Source organism: Lactuca sativa, chromosome 3, assembly GCF_002870075.4.
Source record: "Lactuca sativa cultivar Salinas chromosome 3, Lsat_Salinas_v11, whole genome shotgun sequence".
NCBI lineage: Eukaryota > Viridiplantae > Streptophyta > Magnoliopsida > Asterales > Asteraceae > Lactuca > Lactuca sativa.
The window spans coordinates 298,517,387-298,535,995 of NC_056625.2; the positions used below are offsets into that span (position 1 = coordinate 298,517,387).

An 18,609-nucleotide genomic window follows, 5' to 3' on the forward strand; every position below is an offset into this window, starting at 1 on the left:
AATATAATTGAAACATAACATCATCATCATCACACATGTAATATTACAACATTCATTGTTTACATCGTGTATTGTATTTGAATATTACATGCCAAAATAGTAAGAGTATGATGAAACAAAATATAACACAATATCCATTAGTTTGTTTTGTTCATCCTGTTTCAACGATTTCCTGAGAATACAAGTTATTTTGAAAACGGTCAACATAAAATTTTGGTGAGTTCATAAGCATGTTTGTGAAAATGATTTGTATAACTTTGAAAACCACCAGAAAATCCGATATTTTTTGAAAACTGTTTAGTGTGTTTGCGTAAGATCTTGTATTAATGCATGTATGCTATTGTTATTTGACTAAAAAGGTAAATAGAATGTAGAGACAATGTAAGAGCATGTAAAGAGAATATTCCCAGACAAACCGATGTTGTCTATACAAGAGAAAGTTGTCGTACCAACCCCCGAGGTTGAGTACTAGTAAGAGAATGTTTCCGAGTAATCCAAGAGAATGGTGAATGGTGAATGGTGAATGGTCTTCCGTAAACTTCATAACGTTAATTCCTCTAAGCGAGCCGTCATAACCATACTAAATAATGACAATTTCGCCTGTCTTGGCGTCGTTGGACGCCGACGGAAAATAGAATAAGGTTTTTGTCACCCTAGACTGAGTTAGTCTAAGTGTAGCGAACAGCTCAGGTGTGGGGTGTCATCACCGTATAGATCTATACACAAATCCCCGCTCTCCCTCCAAGAGACTCTGGTTATAACTACAGGCTACGATCGTACACTTAATAGGTGCCAACCGATAAAAACTCGCTAGATCCTTAATCGAATTTACGCGAAGAAAAATGTATAAACTCATTCTAGGACCAATGATCCATGTAAGTGAACCACTAAGGCATCACTAAACATGTAAATCATTTCAAGACCTAAAGGGAATGAGATTATATAACATGGGCCCAAAATATACGTGAAAGGACAACTAAGGCCCATTTCACATGTAAGGTATTTATAGGCCCAAATAGCATGCAAATAGTATCCACTAAAATAGCATAAAAAGAACAACGCATATAAAACTCATTCCTAGGCCCAATAAACATGTAAGTGAACCACTAAGGCCCACTATACGTGTCTATTATTTCCAGGCTCAAAAGGAATGTGAATGTCTATCCTAAGCCCAATATACATGTAAAAGGACACTAAGGCCCACTAAACAAGTATATTATTTCCAGGCCCAATAAGGATATGAATACCTATCTCGAGCCCAATATACATGTAAAAGGACACTCAGGCCAACTAAACAAGTATATTATTTCTAGGCCCAATAAGGATATGAATACCTATCTCGAGCCCAATATACAGGTAAAATGACACTAAGGCCCACTAAACATGTATATTATTTCCAGGCCCAATAAGGATATGAATGTCGTTTTTAACCAGTTTGTTATTGTTTTGTTTATTTTAGCTTGATTATTTACATAATTGATATCTAAAGCCCACTTTTTGTATAAATGACATTCTTGGCCCAATAAGCCAAAAATTTACAATTAAGGCCCAAATTTGTAAGAATAACACTTTAATCTCCAATTTTGTTAAAAACTTGTGTTGATGACTACTTTGTGATAAAAATAGCAATTTAAACCCATTTTTGTCAAAAATATCATTTTTGTCTTGGTTTTGTGAAAATACATATTTTTCTGGTTTTTGGCTTTTTCCGAACTAGTTTTTAGAAAATTTGTAGAAAATTCATCGTAAGTCGAAATCTGGATCCGTAAATTTTGGAAGTTTGGAAATTTTGTCTACTTTGTTAACAATTTTTCTCATAATTTTTGATGGCTTCAAACTAGTGTGAAATTACTCATCTTCACAGGTTGGTCCGAAATTATTTCAAATATGATAGGCAGTTTTGTAAAATTCGCCAAAAATTGTAGAAAAATCGTATGAAAACGTGAATGTAGTCATTTTAAAGGTATTAATCTGAACTTTATCCATGTAAAACAGTTTTGAAAAATACTTCCATTTGGAGGGTCAAAACAGTCCGAGATTGGACCAAAAGTTTTATGTCAAGGGCTGTTTTGTGCGTTTAGTTTATAGATCATTGAACACAACACTTATTTTTGCTATATCAAGTATACAAATCCCAGATCTACATGTTTACATGTAATACTTGTGATAAAACATACTTTTCTCGAGATTCATATGAAGATCCTAGTGATAAACTTCAAGTTTCTTAACATATTTTTAGATTAGTGAAGAAATCAACACATAATCACCAAATAATTCATGGAAAACACACATAGTCATGCATATACACATAGATCTACACACATCAACTTGTATTCTCCCCCAAAAACAAGTAAAAACCAAAAACAAGGGGGTATGAACTCACCTTAGGGTTTGGTTCGGTTTTGGTGAGAAGATGGAAGGAGAATTCGGCCTAGCTTGCTTTTTGAGAGGAGTTTTCGAATTCAAGATGGATCTAAGAGTCATGATCCACGAAAATATGGTGTAAGAGGAGTGATTTTTGAAGAGATTAAGAAGCTAAACCATGGATCTAAGCAAAACTTACGAAAGATGATGATCTAGGTGAAGATCCTCTTGAAACTACACCAAAACTCGAGAATTTTGAGGGGAAATGTAGGAGAGTTCTTAAGAGACTTCTTGTGAGAGTTTTAGAAAGTAAGAATAATGGTGAGGAGGCCTTATGGCCGTGAGTTTTGAAGAGGGGAGAGGGAGAGAGAAGGATTGCCTAGTTATATGAGATATCACCTTGTTGTATGTGGGGTTTTGGTGCATGGGTGACCACCATGCAATATTGAGGTGGCACTTGCTCATAATTTCTCATTTCTTTTTTTGTCTAGTAAACACCTTGGGCTAAGAATTTGGGCTAGGAGGAAGGAGTTGAAGTGGTTTGGGCTCAATCTTGGCTTTGCTCGATTTTTATGAAGTTTAAGAATACTTTTCGGCCCATTGGGCCTTTAAGGTAGTTCACGACCCAAGTTGTATAAAGAAATGGACATTATGGCCCAACAAGGCCTATTAGAGATGAAAATGAATTATTTTAGGCCCACATGGCCCAAAAAAATCTAGTTTCATGATTGTGGGTCCAATTAGAGCCCAAATAGTCAATTTGAAAGTTTATTGGTCCATTAGACCCACTAAGAGAATCCTAGTCCATAAAGAACTTGAGTCGGGATTTATAGGGTTTCCAAACCTTATTTGAACATATGAGATATATTTGAATAGGAATGGAGCATAATATTCACTTAGAGTACAAGTTATCACACTAGGTGAATGATTGCATGAGAGTAGAATTTCCTAGCAAAAATGCTAGTTGTGACACTTACCTTCATGTTATGATTCATTCCGCATGACATACCACATGAATAAGGAGGAAGTTACACTTAGCAAACTTCAGGGACTCCTAAAGACCGCATAATCAGGTCTTAAAGGTAAGTCGGTTGTGACCACTCCTACTCCTACTCCAAACTCCTCAACTGTCCTGGCAATCAGGAAAGGGAAAGGGAAGAAGAGGAAGAACCCCTCGAAGGGTACCAAGGGGAAGACCCTTGATGGCTCCTCTTCTAGCGGAACCAAGAAAGGTTTCGTTACACCTTCTTCTGCTCCCAAAGAGGCTGAATGCTTCTATTGCCATGAAAAGTCGCACTGGAAGCGAAACTGCCCAAAAGATTTGAAGGATGGGAAAGTGAAACCCAACCATGCAGGTATTTAAACTATATCATCTAATAATTCACTCTATTCTAACTCTTGGGTCCTTGATACCGGTTGCGGTATTCATATTTGTTCTGAATTATAGGGACTAAGAAGAAGTGAGAATGTGGAGCATGGAAAGATAAACTTGATCATGGGGAATAGGAAAGTTTCACCTGTACCAAGATTGGAGTTTGTACTTTGTTGCTTAGTAGTGGATTTACTTTAGATTTGAATAAGTTTTGTTATTCGCCAGAAATGGTAAGAAATGTTATTTCCTTTCATGCTTTGTATAAACAAGGTTTTACCTTTTCTTTTGATAATGAAATTGGTGGAATAAATGCTTTCTTTAATAATGTGTTTTATTTTAAAGCATTACCTTGTGATGGTGTGTATGAAGCTATGCATGTTGTAGATAATCTAGGAAATAATGTATTGTGTATTGATTCTACTAATGATAATAACTTGGATAAAGCATCATTATGGAATTGTCGTCTTGGACATATAAGCAAGAAACACATAGGACAACTCCAAAAGGATGGAGTCTTGGAATCATTTGACCTAAAGTCAGATTATAGTTGTGAATCATGCTTACTTGGAAAAATGACAAAGTCACCCTTCACAGGTTCTTGTGCTAGGAGTGAAGGTTTGTTGGATCTTGTACACACGGATGTGTGTGGACCCTTCAAACATGCCACAAGAGATGCTAATCGTTATTATGTGACTTTTACTGATGATTACAGTAGATATGGATATGTCTACTTAATTAAGCATAAGTCAGAGACTTTTGAAAGGTTTAAAGAGTTTAAACAGGAAGTCGAGAATCAATTGGGCAGGAACATTAAGATGCTTCAATCCGATCGTGGTGGTGAGTATCTTAGTACCGAGTTCCTCGACTATCTTAGGGAATGTGGGATTGTCTCACAATTGACAACTCCCAGGACACCGTAGTTGAATGGTGTGGCTGAGAGGCGTAATCTAACCTTGTTGGATATGGTTCGTTCCATGATGAGTCGAACTTTGCTACCAATCTCATTTTGGGGGTATGCCTTAGAGACTGCCACCCATATCCTTAATCTGGTCCCTACAAAGAAGGTTGCCAAAACGCCTCACAAGATGTGGACTGGAAAAGTTCCTAGTCTAGCCCACATCAAGGTTTGGGGTTGCGAGGATTTCGTGAGACGCGAGACTCATGACAAGCTCGAACCTCGAAGTGAGAGGTGTATTTTCATCGGCTACCCACAAAAATCCTTTGGTTACCTCTTCTACAGACCTAGTGGGAATGTGGTCTTTGTAGCAAGGAGAGCTGTCTTTCGAGAGAGAGAGAGAGTTCATAAGCTAAGGAAACAGTGGGAGGCTAATTGACCTTGAAGAACTTCAAGAGTCAAGTGGTGAAGGAACCTCAAACCATAGCAGCCAACTTGAGGAGGAAACTCCTGTTGTACCTCCAAATGTACCTCTAAGGCGTTCCACAAGGGTTAGGAATGTACCTGAGCATTACTATGGATTCCATATTACTGGGGAAGGTGATACACTTATCAGTGATGAGACACTGATAGGTCTGGATGAACCTAACAGCTATGCAGAAGCCATGGCAGGCCCTGAGTCTGCTAAATGGAAAGAGGCAATGGATAGCGAGATACAGTCCATGTATGACAATCAGGTCTGGGACTTGGTTGACAATGTACCAGGTCGTAAGACAGTTGGGTGCAAATGGATCTTCAAGAAGAAGACCGACATGGATGGTAATGTACACACCTATAAGGCACGACTGGTTGCAAAGGGCTTTTCTCAAACTCCAGGAGTTGATTATGATGAGACCTTTTCACCAGTAGCCAAGATTAAGTCTATTAGGGTATTGTTAGCCATAACTGCATTTCATGACTATGAAATATGGCAAATGGATGTCAAAACCGCTTTCCTTAATGGAAAGTTGGCTGAGGATGTTTACATGAATCAGCCAGAGGGTTTTGTCAGCACAGAGTACCCTAATAGAGTGTGTAAGCTTGAGAAATTCATTTATGGATTAAAGAAATCATCTCGCAGATGGAATCATTGCTTTTATGAGAAAGTCAAAGAGTTTGGCTTTTCGAGAAGTGAAGATGAATCTTGTGTATATGTTAAGGCTAGTGGGAGTATAGTTAGCTTTTTGGTGCTATATGTGGATGACATACTACTCATAGGAAATGACATCCCAACTCTGTAGGAAGTTAAGTCCTGGCTTGGGAAGTGTTTTGCTATGAAGGACCTAAGAGAAGCTGCCTATATTCTAGGGATAAGGATCTTGAGAGACCGGAGTAAAAGACTAATTGGACTCAGTCAGAGTACATACTTGGATAAGGTGCTAAAGAGATTCAGCATGCAAGATTCCAAGAAAGGAGAGTTAACCATGGAGAGTAACACTAGACTGAGTAAGACTCAGAGCCCGAGTACTGAGGTAGAGATAACTGAAATGAGTCGTATACCTTATGCTTCGCCAGTAGGCTCGATCATGTATGCTATGACCTGTACTCGTCCTGATGTAGCCTTTGCTTCAAGCATGGTTAGCAGGTATTAGGGGAACCCTGGTAAGGCTCACTGGACAGTGGTAAAGAATACTCTCAAGTACCTGCGGAGGACTAAGGACTGGGTCCTTACCCTTGGTGGGAGTGATGACTTGAGAGTTGTAGGGTATAGTGATGCTAGCTTCCAGACTGATAGGGATAATTTTCGATCTCAGTCGGGTTGGATATTTACCTTAAATGGAGGAGCAATCTCTTGGAAAAGTTCCAAGCAGGAGACAATAGCTGATTCAACTTGCGAATCAGAGTATATAGCGGCAAGCGAGGCGGCAAAATAGGCTATATGGCTAAAGAACTTCATTGGAGACCTTGGAGTTGTACCAGCTATATCGAAGCCCATAGAGATTTTCTGTGATAGTGAAAGTGCAGTTGCCTTAGAAAAGGAACCAAGGGATCATGGGAGATCCAGACACATTGACAAAAAATATCATTTCATCAGACATCGTATAGAAGAAGGACTCCTCGTGGCAAAGAGGGTATCATCAGATGAGAACCTGGCAGATCCCCTCACGAAAGGAGTGGGTAGGGTTAAGCATCTCCAGCATGCTAGGAGCATAGAGCTGAAGGATGAAATAAGTTTTAGTAGTTAGATAATTCTGAAATATGTAAAATGTATTTGACATTTAATGATGAATAAAAGTTGTGTTTATTCATGAGTAAAGTGTTGCTATCTTGTGTCAATTGTTTACTATTATTTCTTTTGCATGTTTTGACTTCCAGAATAATTATGTTTGGTATATCGTATTATTCGAACCTCCATCGTCGGTCATATGTCGGAAGTAGGTATGAATCAAGACTGTCATGATTGGTTGTAGAGGTCTAAGATGTTGGACATGGCTACAACAATCATGAGTGCTCATAAGTTTTGAGCATTGGACTCAACCACGCTCACTGGAATCACTTCATGGAATTTATCTCGAGTGATCGTGAGACGGTAATATCATATAAGTCTTCAAACCTAGAGATATGATTTGTTACTTACGAGTTGGTTATGCATTGATTGTACGGAAATGCATTGGTAACTCGATGTTATAAAACGTGCTTTTGTGTATAATTCAATGAGTGGTAGAACAAACATATGAGTCGAAGTTTATATGTTCCTTCTAGGATTAGAAGCAATATCTGGGCCCCTCGACGATTTTGTTTTGACCTATGTACCGGGCCCGGTCATAACTAAGTTGATGTGTTCAATTAAGTTCTATGTCAAACAAATCGGAAATCGGGAAACAAACTGCTGGACAATAAGCAAGACCACGTTCCATGTGTTTGTCCGGTTGATCCCTTATCTAAAATGGCGTACCATCATCTTCTCAGTTCCGAGAAACCTTGAAAGAGCTACGATTGCCGATCGGTTCCTGAAGTTATACTTGTAGTTATAGTTATTAGACTTATCCAAGTGGGAGATTGTTGGATAAGGTGTCTAAGCCCATAACTATTTTTGGTATGTACTTGACCCGACCCGGCATGGTCCATTTGGGTTTCATGGCACCATGCAATTGGATAGACTAAATGAGAGAAATAACACTTGTGGTTTATTAATATATTATAAGTTCTAATATATTAATAATATTATTTAATTAGTTTGATCAAGAATTAATTTTAGAATTAATTAAGTGATCAAAAGATAACTAATTAAATGTATGGGTTGATTATGTAAATCATCCATAACTTATATAGTGGGCTAAGAGGCTCCATGGATAATCAATTTGGGTTGAACCCATTGGATGCTCCATGGAGGCTCCATGGGAGTTACAAAACCATGGGTCATGGAAATGAAGAGTCATGACACATTAGGGTTTACATGGTGTAACCCTAAATGTGTCAACACTATATAAAGCTCATGTTTCTCCCAAAAATGGCTAGACATGCATACTTGAGGGCTAGAGCCGATTTTTGAGAGTTACACTTTCTCTCCAAGTTTACTCCACAGCATTTGGTGTTTTGCGAAGCATTTGAGGCATCACACTTGGGGTGCTAGGCTCACAAGGTTTCAAGGATCAAAATCAACAACAAGGTATGTAGTTCTATCTTTGATTCAAGTTAAAATTGTTCCCCATGTATGCTAGATAGGATCATAACCTTGGAAATCAACTTTGCATGAGAATTAGACAAACATAGATCCAAGGTTATTAGGGTTGCATGTACACTTAGGAAGTGTTAGAATGCTTTCGCTTCTAATATCATTCTGATTGTATTCCTTTGAAACAATTGCCCATATCCTTAATCTAGATCCTACTAAGAAGGTTGACAAGACACATCATGAACTATGGACAGGGAAACCTCCCTCACTCGCACATACCAAGTTCTATGGTTGTGAGGTTATCGTTAGATGAGAAACCTGAGACAAACTTGAACCTAAAGCCAAGAAGTGTTTGTTCATTGGTTATCCATAAAAGTCCTTTGGATACTTGTTTTACAAATCTAGTGACAACGTGGTTTTGTAGCTCTAAGGGGAGTCTTTCATGAGAGAGAGGTCATTTCCAAAGAGGGGAGTGGGAGTACGATTGATCTTGAAGAAATTCAAGAGTCATCCAATGAAGCAACTTTTGATAACACTAGCCCTTAACCTGAGAATGAAATTGTTGAGCCCATTGACAATTTGTTGCCGATTCGTCAATACAGTAGGGTTAGCATGCCACCTTTTCTCTATGCTTTCCGTATAATTGCAGAAGGGGATATGTTTTTCAGTGACGGAACTTTGGTAAATTTTGATGAGCCTGCTAATTACAAGGAAGCGATGACATGCTCTGAGGCTGCTAAGTGGAAAGAGGCAATGGATACTGAGATCCAACCCATGCATGATAACCAAGTATGGATCTTGGTTGATCAAGCACCTGGTCGAAAGACAATAGGCTACAAGTAGATCTTCAAGAATAAGATTGATATGGATGATGATTTACAAACTTAAAACACCAGACTAGTTGCAAAGGGCTTTACTCAAACCCAATGGATTGACTATAATGATACCTTTTCACCAGTTGCTAAGACTAAGTCAATTAGGGTAATGCTTGCCATAGCTGCTTATTATCAATATGAATTATGGTAAATGGATGTCAAAACTGCTTTCCTTAATGGGAAACCATTGTTGAGGATGTTTACATGGCTCAACCAGAAGGTTTTGTACATGCCAAATTCCCTCATAAGGTGTGTAAGCTTGAGAAGTCCATTTATGGACATAAACAAGCATCTCGTTGCTAGAATCTTTGCTTCCATGAAAAGGTAAAAGAGTTTGGTTTTTATAAAAGTGAAGATGAGTCTTGCGTGTATGTCAAAGCTAGTGGGAGCATAGTAACCTTTCTAGTTTTGTATGTGGATGACATAATCTTAATAGGAAACAATGTTCCAGCCTTACCAGAAATAAAGTCGTGGCTTGGGAGATGTTTCACTATGAAGGATCTAGGAGAGGCTACATATATTCTTGGTTTAAGAATTTACAAGGACAGGTAGAAACGTTTACTAGGACTTAGTCAGAGTACATATTAGAATAAAATATTGAAAAGATTCAATATGGAAAATTCCAAGAAATTGAACTTACCCATTCATCATATTGTTAAATTGAGCAACGCTCAATGCCCCAGTAGTGATAAGGAAATAGATACTATGAGTCAAATTCCATATGCTTTAGCTATATGATCGATAATGTATGCTATGACATGTACTCCACGTGATGTGGCTTATGCTTTAAGCATGGTTAGCAGATATCAGGGAATCCTGGTTTAACTCATTGGACTATAGCAAGAACATTCTTAAGTATTTGTGAAAAACAATAGATATGATCTTAGTATTTTGTAGCAAAGGTGATCTTAAGGTGAGTGAGTATAGTGACGCCAGTTTTTAAACGGATTGAGATAATAATTATTCTCAATCTGGCTAGGTTTTCTTATTGAATGGTGGAACAGTAACATGGAAAAGTTCCAAGAACCAAACGATGGTTGATTCTACTTGTGAATCAGAGTATATCGCAGCATGCGAGGCAGTAAAGGAGGCTATGTGGTTAAAGAATTTTATTAAAGATCTTGGAGTTGTTCCATCAATCTATGAACCAATGGAGATGTTATGCGACAACGAGGGTGCGGTAGCTTTAACAAAAGAACCTAAATATCATGGCAGATCTAGGCACATTGAGAGGAAATATCACTAGATTAGACATAAGGTTGAAGACGGTGCACTCGTTTTGAATTGTGTATCATCAAAAAAGAATCCTATTGGTCCTCTCACAAAGGGTCTATGAAAGGTCAAAGACTTCGAGCATGCTAGGAGCATTGGGCTGAGAGAAGATATTATATTTTAGATTTTAGTTTATTATTTTTGAAACATGGTAACAATGATAAATTGTAAACGGGTGGTGATTAATTAAATATATATATTTATTTATATTCAGTGTGTATGATGTTGTTTGTCAATTATTCTGTCATTGTGTTTCATTTTGCATCTTTTACTTCCTGAATATTAAGTTATTCGAAACACCACATTCGCTCATGCTTTGGGAGTAAGTCTTGTTTTAAGACTGTCATGAATTGTTTGTAGCTTATCCATAGAGACTGGACATTGCATTGGATTGCTGCAAAATTCATGAGTACTCAAAAATAGAGAGTTTGAGTATTGGTTAAACTTGCGCTTAGAGATTACTTTATTGATTTAATCACAAATAATTCTAAAGACGATAGTATCTTATATTCTTAAAACATAGATATATAAGTCATGTTTTATGAATCGGTTGTGCATTGGTTTACTCTAACACATCTCATAACTGGGTGATATAAAGTGTAATTCCATGTATGACTCGATAAGATTGTATGATTATATAGTCAAAGTTTATTCGTTCCTTTTTCCTTAATAGGAAAAATGATATCTTTGGGCCCCTTGGTGTTTTGATGTTGACATTATAGTGTGGGGACCAACCAGGACTAAAATGATGTGTTCGATTGGTCGTCTAATGACATCATCCTTAAACTAGATTATCGGGAAATAGAATCTTGGTCAAAGAGATTGATTCTAATCCATGTCTCATGTTCATACGATATTGAGAAAAACGAAGGAATAATTGATTACTTATTTTAGGACCAACAGAGTCTGGTAGTGTCTTTGAAAACACTCTAAACTAGTTATTTGGAGTTATACTTGCAATTGTAGTTAGCGACTTATCCAAGTGAGAGACTGTTGGATTAAGGCGTCTAAGATCCTAACTAAAATTGTATAATATTGAAAAATAAAAGTAAAGTTCTTTTTGGGTTGTCCTCATAACCAAGAAATTTTTTAGATTGATTATAGGAGAGGGATACATGATTTATTAATATATCATATGGTTGATATATTAATTAGAAATAGTTATAATAAATTTAGAATTCACTAGAATTAATTTGTAATTAGTTCTGGGTTAATTAGAATTAATTAAATGTTGAAGGACTAAAGTTATAATTGTTCAAAGGCTGAGTATATGTGAGGTTCCAGAACATTCCTCCAACGGACGGTTTTTAGGAGACCCTCTAGGTTTTCTGGAAGCCTCCATTTTGATAATCAAGAAACTCAATAACGGCCTTACTTGAGATAATATTATTTTATGTTCAAATTAGTGTTTCCAGATGTTTTCTAATCAGCTATAAATAAGGTCTTATGCCTCGAAATTTTCGGCCATTCCTATTGATATACCAAATCCAAAATTTTGCTCATCTCTCCCCTCTCTCCTAATATTTCTAGGGTTCTTGTGTTGTGGGTGTAGACCATTAGAGACCCGCACACAATTGGAGTTTGTTTTCAAAGAGACTTTTGTTTGGAATCAAATGATTTATTTACAATAACAAATCACATGTATGTAACTCTTATGAATTCGATTTCTAGTAGGGTTTAAAAGCTTTGTTGTTCAATAGTATTTTGCTTCATTAGTATTATGACATAGATCAAAATTAGGTTGCATGTACCTTACATGTAAAACCGATCACTCCTTTCACCACGTCGTGACACAAGACTTTTCTCAAGAGCTTTACTTCTAACCCCTCAAGACCTTCCACACATCTATTTTGGGAAACAAATGTTATAGAGTTGGGGTCAGGGACCACTGGTGCAACGAAATCAAACCACACGGGCCAACCATATTACGAAATCAAGGGCCAATAATATGAATTGGGGCAAACCATAGGGACCAAATATGTAATTTACTCTAGATTATAGAAATTATAATATTACTAGTCGGTCGGTAACACTTCCATAAGACTAGACAATTATTTTCCAACTACAAAATCATAATTGACGATTGGGTTGAGTTTTCATAGTTTTTTGAATGACGAACACAAAAATATATTACGAAACGAAAAAAAAAAACCATGACGGTGGAAAGGTACATTGTCAAATAAACCAAACACGGGTAAACATATTGAGTATCTATATAAAGCCGAATAGTAGAGCAACAAAACACCTAATTACTAAGAACAAAATTCAAATTAATAAATAGCCTAGGGCAACACCAGTTATTATAATTCTTCAATAAGGGAAGACCATTAATATTTTTGTGTTTCTTGATCATCGGGGTGTTTGGCTTAGCTTTTTAGAGGCCAAAAGATCTTTTTGGAAAAGTTACAAAAAATCAGGTTTTCCTGACTTTTCCAAAAAGTTGATTTTCCTTCTTTGCAAAATCCAAAAGTAGCTTTTAGAAGTCTTTTGCCAAACATCTTTTGCCTATGATCTTTTTCTAAAAGGACTTTTGGTCATTCAAAAGATAAGCCAAACACCCCCTAATAGAGGCCGAGCTAATGGAGCCTCTCACATAATCCACTCGCCAAGCATTGTCTTCAAACGGTCAATAAACATCACATGGATAAATTTCACCAAAAAATTGTGTTTTCATAGGTTCATCAAGCTTTTTGATGATTTGACTCATGAGCTTTCAAAACCAATTGTTGTATTTTAAACTTAAAATAGAAATATAATTCGATGATAAATATTGTGAACTAATATCCAACCGTTAGCAAAAAAGTTATTAAATAGCATTGAGAATTACATGTTAGTTTGTTGTAAATAATAATTCTTGGTATAATATTTAATTACCAAATTTTGTACAAACATCAAATTAATCCATCATGATAAAATATGATTATAAGAAAGCTACAAAAAGACTGACCAGATGTCAGAATTAAAAGGTGAGATAGAAAAAATAAAACGAACCTACAAATCGTAGATTATTGACCGTTGAAAGTTGCATGAAATAACTTAAAATTTTGATTTTAAGGTTTTATGTCACTTTATGACTGTAAGGTTCACCGTAAAACCTAAAAGTTAGATGCAATTTATCATTTTTCATAGTATAATGCTAGTTTTAATTGGTTATAGTCTTTTAAGACGTATTTAACAAAACTAAATGAAAAATGTTTTTTTTTTTTTTTTTTTCTGAAACGGCAAATTTAACGTGAAGTTTCTTAAACTACACCTTAAATTCATCTAAGTCCACAACGACATTTGAACACTCAACTTAAAAAAAAAAAGAAAAAAAAAAAAAAAACATTAGATACTATTAGGCTATAAAGCGTTCGGTACCGAATGAAAAATGTAACTTCTATTTTTAGAGTTTAGAAGAATAACACATATATCCGAATCCGAGTTTTTTACATCAACATAGTATTTACCAAATATATTTACAAACAAGGTGAGTACCCGCGCGTTGCGCAAAAAGACATATATAGTTGAAATCTTTAAAAATATATGTTTTTTTAAATATAACAATAAGGTTGTTGTTAAATTTAATATAATAATTCGTATACTAAATTGATATAATATATTGATTATTTTGAATTATATGATAATATATACATCTATTATAAACGTACAATTTCAATTGTTTGAATGACTTCTACCTACGAGTTACTCATGAATAAAATTAAATGTAATATATGGTTTAATGTTATTTATAGTTGTTGTTATTGTTAATTAATTTTTTAATATTTATTTGTTTAACGTTTTAATTTCTATCATTATAATTATTTAAAACATCAAACATTGTTTTTTGATTTTAAATATGACAATATAATTATTTATATAGAGTTATTTTTAACTATTGTTATGATAAGTTATTTTAAGCTACTTATTTGAAAATTTTTAACGACTATAAAAATATCTTTATGAAATATTTTAGTTAAATTGAGATTACAATTTAGTTTTTGCATTTAGCACTACAATTTATTACTTTTAACTATTCATAAAATATTCATTGGGTTTTTAAGTAGATTTGAAATTTATATATAAGTTGACACTGTAATGTTATATTTAAATTAACAATTTAAGTATTTTGTCCAAACTGTTCTAAAGTTGCAGCTTTAAACTGATAATGGTTTACATACAACAACATATTAAATTTAATAAATTAAGTATAACATGTTAAAAGTTAAAGTCATAACTTTATAAGTAGAAGTAAATATATTACTTTAATATTAAAATTTAGTTTATTTATGGTTACACTTTAGGTTTGATATTTATTTAACCTTATTAACCAAATTATAATTATTATTAGAAAGAAACTACAATTTATTACTTTTAACTATTTACAAAATATTCTTTAGATTGTTTATGTTGAACTAAAATTTATATTTAAGTCGATCATGTAAGGTTATATTTAAGTTAACAATTTAAGTATTTTATATAAATTGTTCAAAAGTTGTAGCTTTAAAATGATAATGGTTTATATCCAACAACATATTAGACCTAATAAATTAAGTATAATATATTAAAAGTTAAAAACATAACTTTATAAGTAGAAGAAAATATATTATTTTAATGTTGAAATTTAGTTTATATATGATTACACTTTAGGTTTGATATTTATTAAACCAACTTATAATCATTATTAGAAACAAATTGAAAAGTCATGAGAGTTTTAAATGAATGTGGTGAAAGGAAAAATGCATGAGAGTTCCAAATGAATGTGGTGAAATGAAAAATGGTAGCTTTATAAGATATATAGATATAAATATTGATATAGATATAGATATAAATATAGATATAGATAGATATAGATATAGATATAGATAAATGTATTGTACTTCCGAAAATATTTACCAAAAAGTGGTAAAATTATCGTAGCCCACTAGACTTAATGTTTTTAATTACTTATTAGTTAATTATCTATTAATAAATATGTAAAATTATTAGACCAATCAATCCTTTCATCTTCCTTCTCTCCTGCAATATTCATTCCCCAGTTTCATAATCTTGAATCATTTAGCCATTTGCCATTTTGTTGTTAAACCGGAGGAAGCATGGAGAGTGTTGATGGAAGGTCCATAAAGAAGCTCTCATCATGTAGTGGTAAAAAGTCCCAATAGACACTGATGATGAACCTCCAACATGGGTGTAGTATCGGAGAACCTACAACACTGATGAATCATCTTCCCACAAAGCACAGCCGGCTTTCCCACCATCTTTTTTCACCCTTCTGTCATCTTCTTTACGTCGGCTGCTACTCAGTACATAAACATAAACTACGGTAATCTATCAATCCACGTGTTTTGTATTTTAAACTTGGAAACAATTTTACGAGATCGATATTCAAACCACAAAGTCGTGGTTTATGATTTATGTATAGCATGTGCTAGCCAGATTCAAACATGCATCCCGTTTGTGTGAAAACTAATTTCTCAATTTTAGTCGCGGTTTATGATTTATGTATAGCATGTGCTAGATAGATTCAAACATGCATCCCGTTTGTGTGAAAACTAATTTCTCAATTTTTGTATGTCTGTTGATATTAACATGAATGAGCTAAAAAGAATTGAAAGCATACACATGAAATGCTCAAGGGATACTAATTTCTTATTTCTTTTCTCATAGTCGTGTTGCTTGTAATGTCTTCTCCTAGACCTTCGATTCATGCCATATGTAGCGTTTTTGTTTAATGTTAAATTTAATTTTGATTATTATTGATCTTGTATGTTTTTATTTGCTTTCTGTGCCGGAAAAAATGGATGTGGCCGGATATTATGTTAGATGTTGAAAAATGGCGATGGTGGCGATAAACTAGGACAGATTAACTAAAGTTTTTTCAAATAATAAAAACCATTATTAGAAAACAATTTACTATATTATTGTAATTAAGTTTGAAAGTACTATGGATTCGTAAATATTTTTTAAAAATACAATCCTTGTGTACAAAACTCAATCCGAATCCAAAGCGGCATTACTTTTCAGGGCAATTTAAATGAGGTTACCATAAGCCAACATTTTAGGGGCTTCAAATATTAAAAAATTGAAAGTACCGAAAGTACAAAATCACCCTCTAAGTTTTACGTGTATTAATAATGTTCCTCTCATTGGTTTAAAACTGACCCCCCACCAGTAGTTTCCACAGGTTACTTATTCCACCCTACCCGACCCCCACCTCCATCAATCATCTTTTAATTTCTTGATTAGTCTTGAACAAACTGATTTCGCTCTCTCTGGCCGCGCACCATTCTCTCCATCTTCTAACACACGAACACACACACACAGTGAAGGACAACGGCGGAGGGAAGAAAGAGATGAGCCGTAATTGTGGTGGCCCATGTGGAGCATGTAAGTTCTTAAGGAGGAAATGTGCAAAAGGGTGTGTATTTGCACCCTATTTTGAGCCGGACGACCGTGGTTTGACTGATTTTGAGGCTGTGCACAGGGTGTTCGGAGCCAAGAACGCCGCCAAGCTCCTCCTAAGAACACCGGAAAACAAGCGCCTTGACGCTGTTGTTTCTCTGTGTTATGAAGCTCTCTCTAGGGTTAGAGACCCTGTGTATGGCTGTGTTGGTCGGGTCTTTAACCTCCAACAACAGGTCTACTTGCCTTTAATTTCTTCTAGTATAATTTGTGCTTCTAAAATCAAAATATTAAACTAAAACCTTGTTATTTTGATATTTTATACAACTAGTTATCGTGCTTTTCATGTCGAATCTTATGTGTTTATATAAAAATAATGATGTTTTGTATATATATAAACTCAGGTAGAGAAGTTGCAGGCTGAGTTAGCATACGTTCAAGCTCGTGTTTCGATCTTGAAACATCATCCATCCAGCTGCCAACCGGCGACAAACCGTCCGATGTTGTCAACTGAGACGTTGATATCTAGTTCTATGCTATCGTGCGTACACTTTGGAGTTGAACAACCTTCACCTGTAACACTAACACCATGTTTTTCTAGAGAAAATGATGCATCGATAGAGGAGACATTATTTGAAGAAGATAATATTGAGATGTTAGCTCGAGAGCTCTTGAGTAAGTACTTACCGGTTTCAAAGATTCGGCATGAAAAACACGATTACTATTGAGGAGGAATAAATACTCTATTTTGGTAATTATGAGGGTTGTCTTTGTAATGATGTTATATTATTATTTTAATAGAAAATGGTTTTCGACCATAAATTTGTATTATAGTTGTAGATTAACCCGTTTTGCCTATTGGCCTTTTCCACTAACGCAATATCATTAGTTTAGGTTATGTTTGTGTTAGTGGAGAGTAGCTCACTAAAAAACCTCCAACCAAACATTTGTATATAACTTACTTGATTGAGGATCGATGGATGGCTAGCATCCTTCTTTCACAATAAAGGAAAAAATATTACCTTCTCTATAACCCACTTATTCTGATCAATGAAATGAAGGGAAATTAAGAACAAAAATGCTATTGGATTCACTATATTCCATTACAAACATTTAGTGGGTTACTCATACTTACAGATCTTGATAAGTCTTTCTTGCTAAAACTGCTCACCAAAAACAAAAGTATTTTGCTATGAAAGTAGGATGCTTTATAGTACATTTCATGAAAGAGGATGCTAATTTATTAAATAATTTGGAATTTAAATTAGGTTATATGGGGACAACTTTTTTACAATTTGGTATTTTAATGCAAAAACAAAAGAATTAATTCAAATTCTTACCACACACCTTAGGAATGATGAAGTGAAGTCCTTTAAGGACAGATTTTGAAAGAATCACATCCAAATTTCCAAACCAATTTTTTTCATTTTTAAATTCGTATAAAAACCTTGTTCATAAAAACCATATCAAGAAAATCACAAATGTCAAATACAGATCATCATCAAAATATCATGAGTGTCCCAAAATATTTGGATTCATAAACTGCAAGCGAATGTGTACAATCAAGTCTTCGCCTTCCTGCAATCCTCAAAAGTACTTGATACACATTTAATCGACAACTGTAAGCATGAAACTTAGTGAGTTCCCAAAATACCATATACAACACATCACAAAATAAACAGCTATGGGTAATCAGCAATCCTGGATACTACCCGGAGTCTTATTGGACAAATAACAGGCCCTATGGATTATCAACAACCCTAGAGACTACCCGAAGTCTCAACACACACAATAA

The 18,609-nt window shown here is 34.9% G+C and overlaps 1 protein-coding gene across 1 annotated transcript; it reads left to right on the forward strand.

The window, feature by feature from the left end:
* The first annotated feature begins 16,574 nt into the window (after positions 1-16,574).
* On the forward strand, positions 16,575-17,689 carry LOC111921645 (LOB domain-containing protein 19). The gene is made up of 2 exons (XM_023917234.3): positions 16,575-17,050; positions 17,219-17,689. The coding sequence occupies exons 1-2, from the start codon at positions 16,766-16,768 to the stop codon at positions 17,540-17,542; spliced, it is 609 nt and encodes a 202-aa protein (XP_023773002.1). The 5' UTR covers positions 16,575-16,765; the 3' UTR covers positions 17,543-17,689.
* The last annotated feature ends 920 nt before the right edge of the window (positions 17,690-18,609 follow it).